Below are 20487 nucleotides of genomic sequence, written 5' to 3' on the forward strand. Positions count from 1 at the left end.
AGTACAGAAAAACCTCTCTGCTTTCAAAATCTGGTTTCTGGGTCGATGGCGTGGACGTCTGCGTGCACTCGTGTGTTCCCGTGGGTCCAAATCAAGTGCCACAGCAGCAGTGTATGCCCAGCATTGTGGGTGGTTAGAGAGGGTGCTGCGTGTCCAGGGACCCCACGGGAAGATCCCATATGTGCTATAAAAGGGCTGGGAAAGGGGAACACACACTCACTAGTGCTCCTGACAGCTCAGGAGACTCCTAGCAGAAAACGCTTTATATAGCTTTAGGACAATTTTCTTGGGAGACACTGGAAACCACAGCCCTGAAACACAGGCCACATTCTTCCAGACTTTTCAGTCGCTACCCATAAGTACGGGTCAGTAAAGCTATTTTTGAGGAAAGTTGTTAGCATTTTGAAACCTAACAAACAGCATGACTTTCAGAGACAGCTTGGCTCTTTGGACTGAAATTTCCCAAGAAAATTCAAGTAAGTGTTTAAAGTGTGGTTAAGCTATAAGCTGCTGAATATGAGGTCTTAAAATGGGAAATGTCACACAACCTTAATAATAGAGTGGCGTTACCAGATCTGCCAATAGTAAATGTATGTTTATCTGCATGAATAACAACATGAGCAATCACAGCAACAGAAAGCTTTACTGTAATCAAATGCAAACACTGCGCCAAGGTTTTCAACCACAGAGAGAAGCCTTGTGCTTGTAAAGCCTGCAATTATACCTATAGCTGCTTCCGTTTAATTTGATCAGTCCTATATACATCTGGCTTTGATTGAAGTAAATATCTTATGTGAGTGGGCAATTTTATTTGAACGTGAAGCATTTGAGCAGAAATATCTACTGAGTCAAGGACTGTGAGCAGAGTGTGAGGACAGAAAGTCATTGATATCCCCTCTCCTCATCTTTTCTTTTTTTCTTTTTTTTATGAGCAGAGTTAAAATCCAGAGAGAGGGGAAAATGCAACCCGGGTCTTAGGTGGTGGTTATAATACATGTTTTAAAGCATGTTGGCAACACTGACATGAGTGTTTTTTGAGGATTAGTTAGTTGATAAGAATGACATCAGGAAAAAAGTGGGTGTATTAATACCAGTCATGAACTGACCTGGTCTTACTTACGTTCTTGATCTTCCTTTTTCACACACACAAACTGGCTTGCTGTAATGTGAGCATACCAAATGCACATCAGTTAATTTTTAAAATCTTTTTTATAGCTAAGCTTTTAGACATCTGGATTTAAATTTCTGCTTTCAAAGCGCATACATGCCAATCCTTTCATGGAAAGCACTGGTTTAACAAAGACGGAGGTTCATTTTCATACCAACCTAGTGGCAAGGCAATCATCTGTTTGAAGACAGATAAGTTAAATCTGAAGTGGCAGGAACATGTATGGCTGAAGAACACACAGTTCTTGAAGGTGGCCTGGTATGTCTATAAACATACCAAAATACAAATTCTAGGAGAGAGGCCCTCTTTACCTTCAGTTCTTCTCATCAGTTAACTTGCCATGAAACGCTATGTGAGTAGGGCCAAGGGCAGACCTGTTTCAGGGCATTGAATTTGTCAGGTCTAGCTGCACAGCAGGGAAAGAAACTACATGGAGAGATCAAATGCAAAAGCCAAAGCACGTAACAGATAAAAGCCAGCTCCTCTTGCATGTGATAGATAGAAACAGGAGCATACACATGTTCAAAAAAAGAATTGGCAGCAGTTCGGAGCATCCTCTCTAATAAAGCCAAGTAAACCTGAGGATAGACAGACATTCAGATGTGCAGGCTGGGAATGTTACCAACGGAGACGTTTGCTGCATAACGGCATCCCATCTGCTGATGGCACCGTGCCTGCCTTTTGCCACTGTTTCTGCTTATTAAGTGCCAAGCAAACATAGGTATAGGCAGGAAGCTTGTGTAGTATCCTCGCTTACAGCGTGTTGCCTTTCCGTAAGGTCTGGGCTGAAAAATCCCTTTTCTCTGGACAGGGACATACCAACAAGGCAGGAAGAGAAGCTGTTGGACTCAAAGTGAGAAGGTGAGACTCAGCTAAGTAGAGAGGACTCAGATTAGTGGAGGAGCATAAGAGAAGCCTTATAAAACAACCAGAAAGTGCAAGACTATGTGTAAGCAGGAGAGGGCTATGTCTGCAGAGCTTTGATGTGAATCTTCTGATGCTTCCCTCTGGATGGTGCTGAGCTGGAAGACGTGCACCAGGAGTGCAGCTAACGTGATCCTAAAGCCCTGAAATGTGTGCACTGAGGGTGCTGCGTCCTCAGCACCAACTGTTTTGCTCCACAGACCCGCCACCGTTGCTCTGCAGGGCTTGCTAATGTAGATATCGTTGCTCATAGCCTGTTCCTCTTAGGTCAGCTGTTGGTACAGGCTATTGTGGCACATGCTGAGGTCCCACCCCAGAAGCATTGCAGATATGTTTACCAGAGCTTTCTATCTTTTTCCATTGGTTCCCTCTGAAGAAATACAGTGGTGGCATCACAAAGTTTACTGCCTTGGAGAATGCAGATCAACATTTTCCAGCATCAGTGTGCAAAATGAAATATTCATATCTCTCGGAGGGAACTCATATGGACTGTATGATCTTAAATGTTGATGAATTTCTAAAGACTTCCAGTGACCTCAAAGAGCAAGCCCTACATTGCTTGAAAGAGTTTTTTGATCCCCTGCTGAGAGGACAGGGCACTTAGCCTTTTCTTCAGCTCTGTTGTTCTGGGACATGGGAAATTTGCTTATTAGTCTTGTGCTAAATGGATGGGACGATATGCATGATACATTACCTGGATATTAAATTAAAAGTGTAAGAAAAACTCTTTCTTAGACCTAGGATGCACTCCTGACCAAAAAGGTTTTCTTTATGATGACACTTTGCCCATGACCATGAGGCTACAATGCACAGTAGCAGGCAAAATTAAACCTCTGCTCAGAGGTTTGGAGAATCATAAAAGGTCTGGCAAGTGTGCTGGCCGAGTCAATATATGCTGTGTACTGAGCCATCGTATCAGCTCTTCACTTCCCTACTCCATGAATTCTGACATATGCTTTGCTGTGTTGGAGACCTCCCGGGTGAATGCTCTACAGCTCTGAGCATGTGTGTCACGGGAAAGTTCTGTGTCTTTTGCCAGTGGCTCAGAGTTGGCAGGTGTGTGGCAGTGCTTCCAACAGGAGGAAAAGGCAGTGATAAATGTTGTCATTTTTAATACTGTCTTATTTTATTGCCTTTTTTATTTCTAACTTTGATCCCTAGACTTAAAATCTATACTGAATACTTCAGTCTTCTAATATCTGACTGTGTTCCACCATGGTTAAATCAAGTTCAGCCAAAAATGTAGGCTTTCAGAAGCATACTTTTCATTTTGGTCTTAATCATACACCGATAGAGCTCTGACCCATCCGGAGCATTCAGTTTAATGACATCTTAGTATAAAATGTTAAGTGAAGTTAATATAAACAATAGGCAACAATAATCATGAATAAATCAATTTTCCTTTTATACTTGGTGGTAAAAGGATTATTTTTTTTTACCAAATCAATATTTCTTAAAATTTTCTGCAGTGAGTACATGTAACAATGTTACAGACTAAGAACCCAGAACTAAAACAGCTGAAACAAACAGAAGACATGAAAAGAAAGTGATTCAAAGGCTTTATCTTACAAATGATTGGCAGCTAGTAACTTAGCTACAGAAAGTTGGTTTTTAAAGTCACTTTAAAGTTATGTAAAGTTATATAGGCTTAAAATATCAGTTAGCAAATACAACATATTTATTCTGCTATTATATAAGGCAGCATATATGTATGAATAAAAGGTTTTATATTTGAATTGAATATTTTAATCTCACTTAAACTCATTGAGACCATGAAAATACACAAAACATTACTGCAAATTTTTGAACTATAGATGTCACTGTTCAGTCATAAAATGAAGCACTGTAACAGCCTTGTTTGTTCATGCTATGATTTCTTCCTACAGTATTTCTGTATCAGCTACTCTGCCAACTATCAGTAAATCTATCGTAGGCATGGCATCGAAATGCAATGCCTGGTGGGGTCACACGTGTAATTCTTCAGACCCAGATCCCTACAAGTCCAGAAAGTTGTTCACATTGTCTGAGTGAGATATGTATAAGACACCAAAAAGTAATGCCATCTTGCTGATGCTGGCCAAACATGCATTTTAGGAATCCCCAAACTCGAATCATTTCTTAACTCTGCAACTCTGCAACCCTGCAAACAGCAGTGCTTCTATCTCCCTTGTAGCAGGACAGCAAAACGGTGTGATGTTTGAGCATCTGTTTCATGTATCTTCAGTTAAATAGAACTGGACTCTTGACTGAAAACACCAGCAAGTCTGGTTCCAAGTTTGTTCTCTAAAGCCTGTCCTCATGAAAGAATTCAATTAGAGTAACTGAACAAGGTGAATTGAACTGGATAGGACATAAAAGATGTGGGAGTCTTAATGCAGAATTGCTTTTGCCTCATACCTCCACTGGGCTTTACCACCGTTTCAATGAAATTCTTTTCCTCGTAACTGTGCTGGAAATTCCAGCCATGTTTCCTAGAACAGTGGCATTTATTTCTTTTCAGATGTATAGATATAGAAAGTTTTAAAAAATACGTTTAAAAAGCTCACCACTAAGGGATGATATTTCAGCTACATCAGCTTGATCTCTAATAACTTTGACACCGAATTGAGTGGCATTCAACCATTTCAGCTCTATCTCCAGAAGTATTAATGGCAGGAAGGTTCATTGTTCCGCTTGCTTAATATGCTATATTCAGTAAGTATATGAACCCCTTAACTGGATCTTGAACCTTGCCTACACATCTGCTTGGGGCATTTGGATTGTGTATATAGTTTTTTTAAAAATGAGCCAAAGTTTTTTACAGATGTCTAGGAGAATTTTGCTAGTTCAACATCTCTAATCTAGGAATCTTTCCATCCCAGGGGCTTCTTTAGCCATCTCATGGCTTTCAGAACCTACATGTTACTTGCTCTTTTTAAGTGAAAAAGCACTCGTATTTCAATATCCACTTCACAGCATAAAGCGATGCACTGCCTCACTGGATTTCTTTGTGATATTAAATAAAAGCTTTTATTAATGGCATTGTGCCATATGAAATCACAAGGAGAGGAAAAAAAAAGATTTGTCATTTGATACTTGGCAGAGCAAACCGATGGCTTTAAAAACTGTTTCTTACTCTGATGTTGCTCCTCTGTTGGCAAGAAACGTGGAAGTAGGACTTGGATCCTTTACAGGGTCCCCCTCCACTGCAGTGGAGTTATGTCTGATGTATTGCAGCCAGTAATTAATCAGTCTCTTAATAGCATACACTGCACATAATCAGCTCTGATTACAGCTGGTATTGCCCAGTTCATCTGGTATTATGAAGTTTATAGTTCATGCTTGGATGATGCGCTTTACGAAAGTGGAAAGTATCACTACCAAGTGTTTTATTGCTTTTGCATTCCTATGTCGTCCTTCTAAAATGCAGATGTGGAAAAGGTCTCAGCTCATTTATTTGTTCTTAAGTTCCTAAAGGAGTGTGGGCTGCTGCTATCAGCAAATATGGCCTGTATTTTCAAAAATATTTGGAGATGCATCCTTGATCTAGAATATTTCTTGTGACCAAAGTTGATCACAGACAACATTTATTCTTATCTGAGTCATAATGATCAGGATGGTCTGGGCTGCAGAGATTCCTCTCTGGTGGTAGACATGAACTCCAATTGTCCAGACATCCCGGATAAACAGACTCTCTACTGGCATTAAGGTGCACCACACAGGCATACCAGAATGAGTATAAACATTCCCTTTCCCCCAGAGTACAGTGTATTTTTTGGAATAAAGTACCCAAGTGGATCTCCTTGCTTCTAGGCAGGTACAGTGGTAGACTTCTGATTTATTTCTTTGTGTCCCTCACCTCCCAGGCTACCAGTGCAATTGCCTCTCCCAGTTTACGGGAAGAAATTGTGAGTCAGAGATTACAGCCTGCTTCCCAAATCCCTGCCGGAATGGAGGCTCGTGCGATCCCATCGGCAACGCTTTCATCTGCAACTGCAAAAATGGCCTGACAGGAGTAACGTAAGTGACCCTCTCCAGGTGGGCCACAGGAGCTTTTTGATTCAGTGATGGGGTTTTTATTGATCAGGTATTTTGTACCTAGAAGCTATGACTCACCTAGCAAAAAAAAAAGCCACAAATTAGTGCTTACTTCAAGTATAAGCTGATGACAGCTGAGAAATCCATGAGGCCTTCATTCAGAAATGCTTTTCTGAACCTGACCTCCTAAATTATTTTTTCAGGATGTTATCACCAGACAGTTTTCACTGAAATATGCACACCTAAGTCTTAGAGGCTTTTTGAGCAATCCCATAAAGTTTGTGGAAGCTGCTATGTCATCTTCTTTTTTTTTTTTTTATTGTATTCATTTTTTTAAATCCCAGCCTTGATCATATACTTGATGTGGAAACAGAAAATCCTCTGACCTGCCCATCAACATGCTTTTTTCCCATCTAGTTTGTCTACTGTTTGTACTTTTTGTTCTGCCTTTTTTTGATCACCTCTTCTTTCCAATTCTCTTTTCTTCTTTAAGGTTTCTGTTCTTTTTTTTTTCTTCCCCTGCTTCTCTAATATTTGCTCATTTTATTTCCAGCCCTAAATAATTTTACAGTCAGTATATCTTCTCTTAAATGAGTACTATCTGATTTTTTTACTCTATTTTTTCTCAACTATTTTCTCTTTGAATTCCCCTAATATTTTGTATTGAATCCAATGGGATGGTCCCAAAAAAGTATAAGAAGGCTGAGATTCTCTATTACATTCAGTGAGCCTCATTAGGTTCCAGGATCCTTTTTCTGTCATATGCATTAAACTCTTAGATCCTTCTTGATGTTTCCATTTTATTGTCTTAAAAAGCCGTGAAATAGCTGTAGAAAAAATTAAATATCATTAAATACTATGGTAATTATAAGATCATTTGCCAAGTACCAGCAAGGTGTTAACTGTAGTGTTACCACTTTGACAAGATAAATCATCATATACAAGCTGGGCTGCTGGCTAGGTGTTCTCCAAAGTCCAGACTCACCTTCTCTTCTTTTAAGGTGTGAAGAAGACATCAATGAGTGTGAAAGAGAAGAATGTGAAAATGGTGGCTCCTGTGTCAACATATTTGGTTCATTTCTGTGTAACTGCACCCCTGGCTATGTGGGGCAATACTGTGGTCTTCGCCCTGTGGTGGTTCCCAATATACAAGCTGGGCATTCATACGTTGGCAAGGAGGAGCTGATAGGAATAGCTGTGGTCCTGTTTGTCATATTTGTGTTGATCGTCCTCTTTATCATCTTTCGTAAGAAGGTATTCAGGAAGAACTATTCCCGCAACAACATCACACTCGTACAGGATCCGGCTACTGCCGCCCTGCTCAACAAGAGCAATGGCATCCAGTTCAAGAACATCAGGAACAGTGGAGACAGTAGAAATATCTACCAAGAGGTTGGGCCTCCACAGGTCCCGGTGAGGCCAATGGCCTATACCCCGTGCTTCCAGAGTGACTCACGGAATAACTTGGACAAGATAGTGGATGGGCTTGGCGTGGAGCACCAGGAGATGACAACGTTTCATCCTGAGTCTCCTCGAATACTGACAGCCAGACGAGGGGTGGTGGTGTGCAGCGTGGCTCCAAACTTGCCTGCCGTGTCTCCCTGTCGCTCCGACTGCGACTCCATCAGGAAAAGCACGTGGGATGCTGGGATGGAAAGTAAGTATCACTGCATGCCGGTCTCTCTCTTCTCTGCCGTAAGGTTGCCTTCAGGGTGCAGGAGGTACAGTGGCACGGGTACTCTTAATGCTCCAACCTTGTACACTTACAGTTGTTACATTTCTTCAAGAAGTGATTTGGTTTAATTTTGAAAGGTGTTATGGAGGTTCTCAAATAAACAACCAACCACCAAAAATTAAAAATTTAACAATTAACTAGCCCTTTGCAACTATTCAGTTACAGGCTCAAATATCCATGAGAGCAAAACATCTTCCTAAGTTTTAAGGGCAACCCAAAACGCTTTATCTCTCACCTGACAAGTGAGGGCTCTCAACCCCAAGGACATGCTCAGGGCAACGTCCCGACCCAAGGCACCTCAGTTTTCTTGGGCAGCGTCCTGACCCCAGGGGAGAGTCCTCGACCACCGGGTGGTGCTCCCTGGGGCAAGCTCCGAATGGCTCCCCCAGGGGACTCCACTGACCCCAGACCCAATCTGACCTGTGGTCAATAGCGGCTGGCATTGGCCAAAGACACCAACTGCTGTGAAGCCCCGAGAGCAAAGGCAGCCAGGAGCTGCTACACTTGAGCAGCCAAGAAGCTCTGCTCCCATTGGGTGGGTGCACCTGCCACAAAAGGTTATAATTAAACTAGGTGTGCAAGACCTTTGCTTCTATGCATTAAGTATGACTAACCACATTTATTTCACTTGTTTACAAGTGATACAATGCATTCATCTTTCTATTGGAAAAAAATAACTTGGGGCAGAATTCTTAAATATAAACTCTGCTAGGTTTGGGCAGTTGGTCTTCTGGGGCAGCTGAATTTTCTGCAAGAAGCACTCCTGTGTTTCAACAGGAACAAATGAACTAATATTCTCTCCTCCCAGTGTCTACGAAATTAAGCAGAAAATCATTCACTACTTACAGGATCAGTTTCAGTCCATTGCATTCCCATCTGCATTCAGTATCAGTGATCCAAAATTTCTGATCCTCACACCGTTTGTGGTCTGATCGTTTCTCACCTGATAACACAGTGCCTCCTCCATTCTTGAACAAGTTGTTGGAGATGCAGCAAACTTCACATATTCTGTCACAGCAGGAAATAGCAGTTTGCTGGGACAGAGTTACAGCCCTACATTGTCTACCCTTGCTAGTAAGAACATATCGTATGGCCTGGGAGTTGTTCGTTTTAGCATATGGGGGGTTTTTATGATGTTTTCTCTTTTTAGTAGTTTTTCCTGATGCATCTTCCACCCCACTGCAACACTGCCTTAACCAAAACTATCAAATACAACTCCATGATCCAGAAACTTTCATAGTCCGGTAGTTTTAGGCAATAGGAGTTGAGGAAGGGAGAGAGAAATCTGGCACGGTGCCCTGCACATTTTCTTCTAAGGCAGCACATTGTCTAAGGTCTTCTAGTGAAAAGCAGGAATGAATTTTCATTTCTTTGGGCTGTATTTCACAGTTGTGTTGTGGTTGACCTTTTTAATCATTAAATATATTTTTGCTGATTGAAAGCATCAGCATGCCAGCCTCCAAACGTGCTCTGTTTTATATTCTCCCGGGTGTTTCTGCCACAGACACTGCTGGTATCTATGAATTTCTGCACAGCGTGAGGCCACACCATGGAGAGAGACCTCAGCTGTCAAGGAGTGGGAGGCAGTGCAGCTTCGTTACTGCAGCACTCGCTCCATCTACTACATTCCCTGCTTCACAGCAGGAGCAAATCAGCTCTTTCTGTATGGAGGTGCCCCATGCTGGGTAGAAATATCTACAACTAGCAGGTGGAGAGCTGTACTTACGTGTTTGCAGCACCTGAGCTTGTTCCTTTGTAATTAGCTCAGGTATCTATCTCAGTGCTTACTATGGAGGATGACTTTTTGTGCTCCTTATTATCACTCATGTAACGTGCAGTTGAATGTGTCTATTCATGTTGTTTAATTACACTAGAATTTATATAGGCTGCAGTTACATTTCTGAACTGTAGAAGAGTTGCAAAGACTGAATGTCCCTGATGAAAAGCAATGCAAATTGAAGCATAATCTTTTATATGTCAGGGGTGGAGCCATTAAAATCTGATCCAAGGGCCACTGATACGAATAAATAGATGCACAGTAAGTTTATTGAGCGTTGAATGAGCCTTTAATGAGGCTTTCAAATTAGGAAACGAACAGGAAAGATAAATTTAACTGTAATCTCTTGTATAAGATGTTTATACCACATTTTTTCAGTCATCATTTTCTTTGTTGCTGAGACTACCTGTTATCTAAAAAGGCAATACTGAATACAGATGTTTCTTCCTTGATTACAGTGGTGTCAGCCACTTGAAAGACTCTTTGAGCTTCAAACACTTTAAAAGTCTAGGTATCTTTATCAGCTGCTTTCTTGACCAACAGATCATTTCCTCTGTCTGAAGGAAATCATTTGATTCTGACAAAAATAATAGAAGGCTACTTGTGGGCAGGATTTAAATGGCTCTGTGGTATAAAGAGACAAATTGGCATACCTAGAGAGTACCATTTTGCTTTGTTTTTGCTGTCAATGAAGGTAAAGGGGTTGATGACGCTGAAGAAGTGACCTGTTTTGCAGGAAGTAATAAAGGCAGCAACTCTGAAGTACAGTCCCTCAGCTCCTTCCAGTCTGATTCCGGTGATGATAATGGTAAGAAACGGTTTTATCTTTATTATGCTGAGGACAAAGCTATTTAATTCTTTTTCTAATATTACTAAAAACATTTTGGTGACATCTGGAAAACACTTCAATGATTCTAGAAGTCAGAAAGTCCTGGGTTCAAACCCTCACTTTGTGTCCATTTTTTAAATTATAGGAGCATAATTAAAATCTTGATGCTTGGAGATGTTGTATCAGTACCAAACTTTACAGTGTACTAGAGGTGTGATAAAGCAGAGTCACGATGCCAAGATATAAGTTGACTAATATGGTGCAAGTGAAACTGTAGAATTTCTATCATTTCCCCTCTTAGAAGAGGATGACTTTCATGTTTCATCAGTCAAATTAAAGGGAATTTCTGTGCCATTTGCCAGGTCTCGTTCATGGTCCCAACAAAACTCTGCTGGTGCTCAGCAGCAACAATGAGTGGATGAGCCATTCCCCGGTGGCTTGGCCTTTCCCTGGCAATCACAGCTCAGCGAACAATAGAGCACCATTAAATCCTTGCTCGGTGCATGTTCGTTGCCCGCTCTCATGTCCTACATCATTATCTCAGTGGGTGACATGGGCAGAGCCATACACAGCCTGAAAGAGGCCTACAAAGTCAGAGCAAACCTTTGTTCCAACAGCCCATGTATGTTGAGCGTTGAGTCTGAGAAAAGGCAAGATGTTTCTGCCAGGGAGGGATGATGGATGTCAGGAAAACCTCATTCAGATACACAGAAAAAGATTAGCACAAAGAAATTGTACTTAGTTTCTTCAGCCGCCAGTTAATGAACTGTCTGGAGACTCAGTTCCTCAGTCATGTCATGCAGCTCTTCCCTAGGTACTCTTAAATGTTGGAAAAAGCACTTAAAGCAAAGTGCACTTGCAGTTCCTTTTGGTTCAGCTGTGGCTGAAGCGTCATGAGTATTTTTGTCAAGCTTCTCAGCGCTTTTCTGCCCCCACGGCCCAAAAAAATCCTTTAGTGTTTTTTTAGAATAATAATTATTAGAATTATTATTATTTAAACAATACATATTTATATTATAATTACCTTTAGAATAATTATTCAGGTGGTCATTTATTGTACATGGTTACTTTTTGTATCTCTCAAATTTTCAAGCATCTGATCCCGCCCCCATTTAAATCAGTGACACAGTACCCATTGAAGCTGAATTGGACCCTCTGTGCCTGCTCATTTTTTGTGAAAGCTGCATTTGAAATACGGCCTTTAGAGATAACAATTCTAGTTCAGGGTCTAAACAAATCCATATCTTCTGGGAAAATGAGGGAAGAAACTTAAAATCATGAGTCATTTGCAGATGTCAGTGCAAGACTGCACGCTCTGCTTTTCTTGCAGCAGCAGGGAAAGTTTGCAGTGAAGGAGCCTAAAATAGAAGTACAAACATAAGTAAGCATATACACGTTCACATACATGTACATAACGGATATCCCTCTTGAAGCCATAAATCCGTCCTCTTCCTGTCACTTTAATTCTTTGTGCTTCACATCCCTGCAAAGGTTAGAAGGTTGTCAGTGAAACCACAACACATGCAATTCAACATCCACACTCTTTGGGGACACAGGACAGGCTGCTCCTTCTCCAGACTCCTTCCTCCAAAGCCGAGAGCAATGCTGCAGGTGCTCACGTGGCTAGCCATGTGTGCAAATCACTGTGCCAACACTGACTTGTGAAACTGGTTAATCACTTCCAATGGGGGAAACCTGGGATGCACCAGAGAGGCACTGGGATGCGTCCTGCTGAAGCTGTGAACAGCCCTACGCTCTTCCCTGTCTGTCAGGTGCAGGTGGCCTCCACTCACCCTCTCCATGGTGTTTGGAGCCTTCTCTTGCTGGGTCGAATCAGGGTTGTCTCACCATGCAAACCCTTTTGGGGTGTGATTTTGAACCTACTTTTATTTTTTTCACCTTATTTCTATTGCGTTTAAATTGCTTAGCTCCCCCAGTCTCGCTGAGAGTAGTTAGCAATATTTTTTGTGATCAAAAAGCAAAAACTATTAGCCCCAATTTTTTTAAAAAAAAGTTGCCTACTTTCAGCAATAATACTTGGAGAAGTCACTTCAAAGGCAAGTTCTAGGTTTCCATGGTAAGATATTTTGAATGCAGAGGAGACATGACAAAAGTGTATTTTTAGGTTATCATTTCACTGCAGGCTAATGGATTGTTGTACTGGGAAGTCCAAGGAACTGGAACGGCAGTTGTTAGCCCTGAGCACGACCTCGCACTAAACTGCCTGGGGTAGAAGTTTCCCTCCCTCCATGAACATGCTCTGCTCTGCTCCCACCGGAGTCAACCCTTAGTTGCAATGAAGGCTTTGCTGGTCTTCTGCTTTTCACTGTTGGTTGTTCTCAGAGTTTACAGCTGCACTCCATCTCTTTTCCCAGCCATGTAGCAGCAAATTAACATGGAGTCACTTATTTTCCCATAATGTTTATTATGCATTAACCAACACAATTGTACCCTTTTACAATTATCAGTGCTGTTGATGGCATAAATAAACTCAGTGTTGACATAGAACATGGTTTCTTTGCTTTATCAAGGCTCTTTTTGCCAACACTTCAGAAGGACTGATGAAATTGGGTGAGATCCTTGATCCCGTGCTCAAAATTTAATAAAGATCTCAACATACTCAACATACATTGCTGATAACAATGTTTCTTGTGATCTCTAAGTCTACTGGCTGTGTGAAACAAAAAAGTATGTCCTGCTCAGTATTTATGGTCTCCCTTTTAGCCTGCTCCAAAGCAATCAGTTTTCTCATAATTAAAGACAACAGAAAAGGGATGGATCCAGTACCCACTGAACCAGAGCTTTCCCTCTGGTTTTGGTGGGGTTTATTTCAGGTCCTTAAAGGTAGGAGTGTTAATTGGTCCAAAATGCAGATCATCTAGAGGAGCACACATTGTAGGCCTGTTGGACTCCACGTTAAACAATTGCACAATCTACATTAATTATTTCAAGGGAAAAGTATGTTGTGGTGAAAAACCTGCAGAAAACACTCAAAGCATTTGTAAAAATATTCTGTCAAACACAGATCAAAATTTGAACCAAACCTACTTGAATGTGTCCTTCTAATTATAGCTGTACTGCTTAAAATCCCAGAGGTATTACATGGCACAGCACAAACAGTACATAAGTAAAACATTACTCTTAGGAAATAGATGGAGCTTAGCGCCGTTTCAGATGGTGTGACGGTCTAAAAGATAATAATCCATTGGAGCACATGGCACCGTCTCTGGAGACCTTTAAGCAAGAATGAATTTGAAATTAGTGTCAGGTAGACAAGATACTGCTTTGTTTAATTGAATCAGCTGGCCAGTCTGCTTGAATTTATGAGGTGATACACATCATCTCATATGCGTTTCTGGAAATGGTGGTTTGGAATTTATCACCACTCTGAAAATGTATGGGATTATCTGAAATGAAATGTCCTGCAACCCACTGCATAAATCATGCATTTTTTTTTTTTTTTTTTTTTTTTTTACCAATGTCAGTTCTGTCTGAGAGAATTTATTGTGGTAACATATGATGTGTGTTTTAAATACTAACCTGAAGCTGTCCTTCCCCTCCCTTTATTTTCTGCTTTCCCTCCCCTGCAAGCTTCCATAGTGACTGTCATACAGCTTGTCAACAATGTAGTTGACACTATAGAAAATGAAGGTATTTAAATTTTTTTCTTTTTTGTTATGCAACAGTGCTTCCTGTTTTCATTGTGAAACATCCCAGCAGAACCTCACTAATCTACACTGACCAGCAAACCTGTGGCACAGATTGGGTTTTGTAGATCAGCGTGTTCACCAGCAAACATGAAAACACCAGAGGGATATACCACACTATCTGTGGGAAATTGCAAGTGGTAGAAAAGGTGTCAAGGCCTTCATCCTGTTTCTGTTCAAGTCAATGTTTTTGCTTGCTGCCTTCAGAAAAAATGATTAGGTTGATAATGGAGCCAAATTATTGAGATTTTCTGGCCTGCAGAGACAGGGAAACACAGGAAGGCTGTAAAGTATCCCAGGCTGCAGTAGAACTGGGTTATGCACTCTGACAGGACCACATAGAGAGGAACAAAGTGGTGATAGGCAGGTGGCTGGTGTCTCCCAGGTAACACTATCAAACAGAAGATGTGTAGACACAACTCTGTGGATGCCATGTAGCAAGGCAGCCTCACTGCCTGTCCCCTGAGGATGATGTGCCCATTGAATAAAGCATGGCAGTTGGGTCCAAGAACCTAACACTCAGCTCTGCCACTGACCTCCTGGGTACCCTCAGGCCCATCATGTTACAAGTGAAGTGGTTTCCCTACCTGCAAAACAGGAATATCACTATTTTTCTCTTCCATAAAGCACTGAGGAAATGTGATGTATCATAGATAAACATTACTTCTATTTACTTATGCAACATTTATCCTTGGGAAAATGTCAACTCGACATCAACTCAAGTCATCCACAAGTCCAAAATTTCATCTGTCTTTAGTAAATTTAAGACAGTTTTTGAAGACTTTAGGTAATCCAGTTTGCATAATGTTTAAGGATGATCAAGTAAATTATTTTTGTGAAACAACTGTTTTTTTTCTTGACTCAGTGTCACAGTAATTTTGAAAAGCACTTTTGCTCCTATCTAGTGATGGCACGAGTATTTGTCTATAGTATATTTACTGATTTCCTGAAACGTAAGAGTGCCGTTCTTCTCATTATCAAATAAATGAACTAGCCACGGTTAATTAAAAAAGGAAGTCCCACTCAAAAAATAAGAAAATAACCTTGAAAAGAAACCACAGACACTGTAAATGGCCTTTCTTTCCTAAAGAAAATCTTAAGCAAACACACTGGCTGCCCATCATGCTTTACAGGTCAAAAGAAGCCACCCTGGCAGCAGTTTCAAGAGGCTGTCACTGAAAATGCTTTGCCCACTTCCCAATTCCTTATATGAGACTTAAGAATCTTGCATGCTCTGCCACAGAGCTGCAGGAGGATGGGGCTCCTTCCCCAGAGAGTTGTTGGGGGTTATGCAAGTCAGCAGATGAGTGAGGTTCTCCTGGATCCTGAAACCACACAACTCGGAGGGACCTGACACATCTCGGGTGCAATGTCATTACACTGACCAAAAGACAGCAAAATACGCTTTAGAAAAAAAGAGAGAAGTGAAGGACAAGAGTGGTTAGGGCCGGTTCAGACACTGCTGCTAAACCTGCTATAGCCCCAACCCTCCTCACCCTGGGCTAACACAGAGCAGGTAGAAAGCTGTCTGGCTGAGGAGCTAACGAAGAAATCACCACCACCACCTGCACCGCATGGTGGTAAGCAAGGGCAGGAGTGGTGGTAGTAGATGGAGGCCTGGAGAATAGTCTTCTCTGTCTTCATCTGTGAGCTCCAGAGGATAAGTACTGTAATGCCATAAAGATCTGGCCAGACGTCCTCCAGCAGTGCAGTCCAGAGACCTTGCCCAGTGACTTCTTGCATGAAGCCCAGTAACACGTGGCTGAACAAGAGCATCTCATCTAGAAAATGCTGCAGCTTATTCCCTGCTCTTGTCTTACATAAAAACCTCTGTCCTTGCTCTCTCCCCGTCCCTGCACCCTCTCCATACTGGAATGCCTCCCTCCCCACCGGCTAGCATGGCAGTGCAGGTGGGAGGTGGGTATGGGGTTGCGGGGCATTGTAGCTGACAGCCCCATTAAATGGCTTTGTATTCTATTCTATTCAGGTTCTTATACCGTGCCCATCACCATGGTATCTGAGCCCAGGTGGGCCCAGATTTGTTTGAACCGGCCCTGAGAATGGTAGATTCTTATTTTTCTGTTTCAAAGTGAACAAGTGAGAGAGACATGTACTTTGCAATTATAAACCATAAAGATGGTGGATAACCCTTTTTGTATTAAGAATTCCAGCTCTAATGTAATTCTATATCTGTTCAGTGAGGGTAAATAATTAAGATATGATAGAAAAGGAATATAGTACACGACATAATCATTTCTTTATGTATGTCTGCATTTGACTGGGCAAGCTTATCTTGTACGCTAAAATAAAGAACAATTAAAAATCCTGTTAAAATGACACAAAGGCAGCTGTATTTTAGAAATATGCATGCAGTGTTTTGTATTTTCACATGTAATGCAATGCTGGTAACAAGCTCCAAGTTACCAGTTTTTACTTTTCACTTTGTATCTGACAGTGTCTGTTATGGATCAAGGACAGAACTACAACAGAGGTGATTTTTCTGAGACACTTTCTGCCTGTTGGACTGGGCTGGGGTGGGCAGTGCACTGACTTGATCTGTTTTTTTCTTGAACTGTTTCATGTGTCCTCTTTTGTTTGAATTCTGTTTGGTTCAAATGCTGCATGAGAATGGCCAGCCACCTTTTTTATTTCAGGATCCAGCGTTCAGTCAATCAGATTACTTGCTTGCACACTTTCTTTCTTGAAACAAAGTCACTGGAGGTGGAAGGGGAGACTAGATGTAACACCATAAGCATGCTGACTGCATTTATAGATTTTTTTCAATTAGCTGTGAAAAGCATTAATTCAGAGATTTTTGTCATTTTGATTTCTTGGACTCATAGTTTCTAATACAACCCAGTAACATCCTGAAAAACAAAATGTATGAGAGTGACCATGTTTTGTTTCTTTGCTTGCATTAGCATTATAATTCAATTCATTCTTCTCCCCTACCCCTCTGGTCAGAGCATGGCTGACCTGTGTCGATGGCCTGTGGCGCATGCTGTGATTTGAACATGCTGTGAGGACTAAGAGGCAAGTGCATGCAGCACGCTGCTCTCTTTAGCAGCCCCATCCTAACAGAGTGCTGTGGTTCTCTTCCCCGCTGCAGCGTATCATTGGGATACCTCTGACTGGATGCCAAGTGCTCGCTTGTCCGACATTGAGGAAGTGCCCAATTTTGAGACGGCAGATGGAGGCTCAGCTCATCACGGCAGTACCAGAGAGCTGGAAACGGATTACTACCTTGGTGGCTACGACATTGACAGCGACTATCCTCCCCCTCACGAAGAGGAGTTTTTAAGCCAGGACCAGTTACCACCTCCTCTTCCAGAGGATTATCCAGACCAATATGAAACTCTTCCACCCTCGCAGCCAGTCTCAATGGCAAGTACGCTCAGCCCCGATTGCAGGCGACGGCCGCACTTCCACCCTAGTCAATACCTCCCTCCTCACCAGTTCCCCAATGAGACGGACACCACAGGGTCTCAGACTGGGAATGAATTTAGTACTTTTGCTGTTGGCCCAAGTCAGAACACAGAAAACGTTAGTGCAGGTAAGATGACCTTATCCTTGCACAACTCTCTAGATGCCTCCTCCTCTGACGTCTCAGCCAGCTGCGGCTTTGATGACTCCGAAGTAGCCATGAGTGACTATGAAAGCGTGGAGGAACTCAACCTAGAAAATGTTCACATTCCATTTGTGGAGACCCAACATCAGACACAAGTGTAAAGGAAGCTTTTTTCTCCTTCTTCTTCTTCTTCTTGTTCTTCTTCTTCTTCTTCTTCTTCTTCTTCTTCTTGCTTCTTCTTCTTCTTCTTCTTCTTCTTCTTCTTCCTCCTCTTTTTTTTTTTTTTGGTTGTTATTTGGTCCAATTAATAGTATAAATATTGAGAAGAAATTTTGCTGAAGGTGTATCTATATATATTGGGCAAGGCAAAAATACAATATAACCCCCTATTAACTTGTTCAGAAATGATACTGTATGTGCAGACACGAAGTGACCAATTGTGTTAAGTGTTATACATCACAAAGTTGTTACAGACAATCTGGAGAGTATGTACCTTCTATTTATTACCAAGAGTAAAACTCAGCTTTTGAGGCAGGGAGAAACAATAATTGCTAAAGAATTTCTTTCTCTCCCCCAAAGTTTGATTTTTTCATTTTTTGGGTATTGTATTATTAAAAGTGTTACAGTGTTATGATCTCCCCACAGTATTAAGGAAATGGTATGGATCATTCCAAGATGCACTGTTGCATGAAATTTTATGTCAGCAAACGAGCAAAAGCAATTGATCGCTGAGGCTGCTATGTACAACACGTCAGATGGCTGAAAAAGCAGCATTTACAAATTGACCTGTCAAAGACAAGCAACCAGTCATTTGTTCATAAATATTTATCTGTGCTTTTGTTTGTTATGTAGCGTTTTATTCTACTTGGTGTGCATATAGAGCAATATATACAGCATATATTTACTCCAAACTGGCGTACTTTGGTTGCCATTTTTTAAGACCTGATGTCAGGTGAGTGTGCATAACTTCACTCATGAGGACTAGAAATGTCAGAGTTTGGCTCAGTAGTGGCCCAGTTTTGCCCCAGCTGCGTATGCACAGCCTCCCTTGACTTCTGTATGGAATGTGAACATGTATTTGAAAACATCGGGAATCCTAACTATCTAGTTAGGATAGTGCTATAAAGTGCTACTGAATTTTTTGAAATTCCTTCCTTGGGCAATCATCTCTTTAACAGCAGGCATCATGCTACAATTATTGCAGTAAAATGAGTTGCAATTAAGTTGCATATAATGCTGCTGTAACCTCAAATCATTAGCTTAATGTCATTTGGCAAATGTCCATCCTTAGAGTTTACGGGATGAGTCCTCAGCTGCTGTAAACTGACTCAGTCGGTGGAACTGCACGGATGGGCTGCGGCCAATGATCTGGCCCTAGATTTTCAGCTGGATGTGTGATTTCACAGGATGAGGACTTCCAGAGGTTGTTTGCAGACTTCAGAATATTGTTGTGGGGTGAGGAAAGCCATGGCATCTGTATGCTTTTATGCTTCCCTCAGCCCGATTGGAGTAAATGGCCTTTAACAATGATTTGGCCTAAGCAGCTAAGTGGATTATGGAAATATGTGATTTTCACTCAATGTATTAAAGCAGAATATGCATACCTGTTGCTCAGTGCTATGAAAATGTTTTTACCACTGCATTTTACAGCATATATATACCTTATACAGTGAATGTGAGTCTGCAGTTTGCATTAACGCTGGGCTTTTCCATTCCTTCCATGGTGTAATTCAGTCATTCTGAAAAGCTATTGAATACACAAATCATTGTTGTGGATGAACAGATTCATTAACAGCTTTCCTCTGCTGCTTTCCATGTCCTGTCTCTTGGTCAAACATCTTAACCGGATAGTTTCAGCAATTGTATTCTTGACTAATTTCAGTTTCACCCCAAATTAAATTGTGGGCTATTCCTTGACATACAGGACTTTTTTATTCAGAAATTGCCCCCAACACAAAGAAATTATTTATAGAATGTAATCTAAATAATTGCAGCTTGTAACACTTTTAATAAAACAGGATTTCTAAAATTCTCAAAGTGGGTACAATATGTTGCTGCTTCCCTCCAATAGCTCATATAGCTGTGAAAGATTCGTGTAGATATTTTCTTTGGGATCATGCAGCAATTCTTCATGAGAAAACAGCTCATTATACAGGTACATGAATAAATTGAGTGAACTTCTGAAGAGAATGTACTGCACATACAAGTATTATCAAGTACTTGTCTGCAAATAGTTCCTGTCCATTGAATTTATGAATGTCCCTTGGTCTTCTCAAAGTAAACATGCTTCTGTAACAGTGATATATTCTGAATGTGCTCATGGTATGTTTCAGCCCCTTTTCCCTGCTACTACCCCTGTGTTTTCAAGAAGAAAAAAAAATATGGAAATTTGTATCGCGATTGCAAGGAACTGAGGGATTTGCCAGTAAGCCATGAAATGGTTTGGCAAACCTAGAGGCACAGATAGTGGATGACTTGCATTGTTCATGAAGTCTATGTTGCAGGAAAACGTTTGCAATTAGACTGATGTCTCTTCGAGAGTAGGAACATTTGAGTTTGAAAAACAAAGCTGCAAATTTAACTGCACTTTTAAAAATGGTATGGCTTCCTGAGAATGTAACGCTCTCTTAGCATCAGGCTGCAGTTTACATGAGGTTTGCTCCTACTCAGTTTTGGTGTGAGACATTTTTATCCATTATGAGATTATTTCTATTCAAGCCCCTGGTTAGTTATGAAGTGTATTTGTCATCTGTTTCCTGTAG

The 20487-nt window shown here is 41.2% G+C and overlaps 1 protein-coding gene across 12 annotated transcripts in view; it reads left to right on the forward strand.

Moving 5' to 3' along the window:
* FAT3 (FAT atypical cadherin 3) overlaps nt 1-19907 on the forward strand; it is a 409192-nt gene extending 389285 nt beyond the window's left edge. For 6 of the 12 annotated variants that reach the window (XM_026843787.1, XM_026842179.1, XM_026844600.1 and 3 more), the window contains 6 exons: nt 5938-6091; nt 7111-7766; nt 10316-10429; nt 14042-14101; nt 16613-16648; nt 17267-19907. In XM_026843787.1, coding sequence (XP_026699588.1) covers nt 5938-6091; nt 7111-7766; nt 10316-10429; nt 14042-14101; nt 16613-16648; nt 17267-17886 — 1640 coding nt within the window. In that variant the 3' untranslated portion in view covers nt 17887-19907. Of the gene's footprint in view, nt 1-5937; nt 6092-7110; nt 7767-10315; nt 10430-14041; nt 14102-16144; nt 16221-16612; nt 16649-17266 lie in introns of all 12 variants that reach the window. The other 6 variants (XM_026847921.1, XM_026849547.1, XM_026851195.1 and 3 more) reach the window with 5 other exon arrangements.
* The last annotated feature ends 580 nt before the right edge of the window (nt 19908-20487 follow it).

This window comes from Athene cunicularia, assembly GCF_003259725.1.
Source record: "Athene cunicularia isolate RWA chromosome 1 unlocalized genomic scaffold, athCun1 chr1_part1, whole genome shotgun sequence".
NCBI lineage: Eukaryota > Metazoa > Chordata > Aves > Strigiformes > Strigidae > Athene > Athene cunicularia.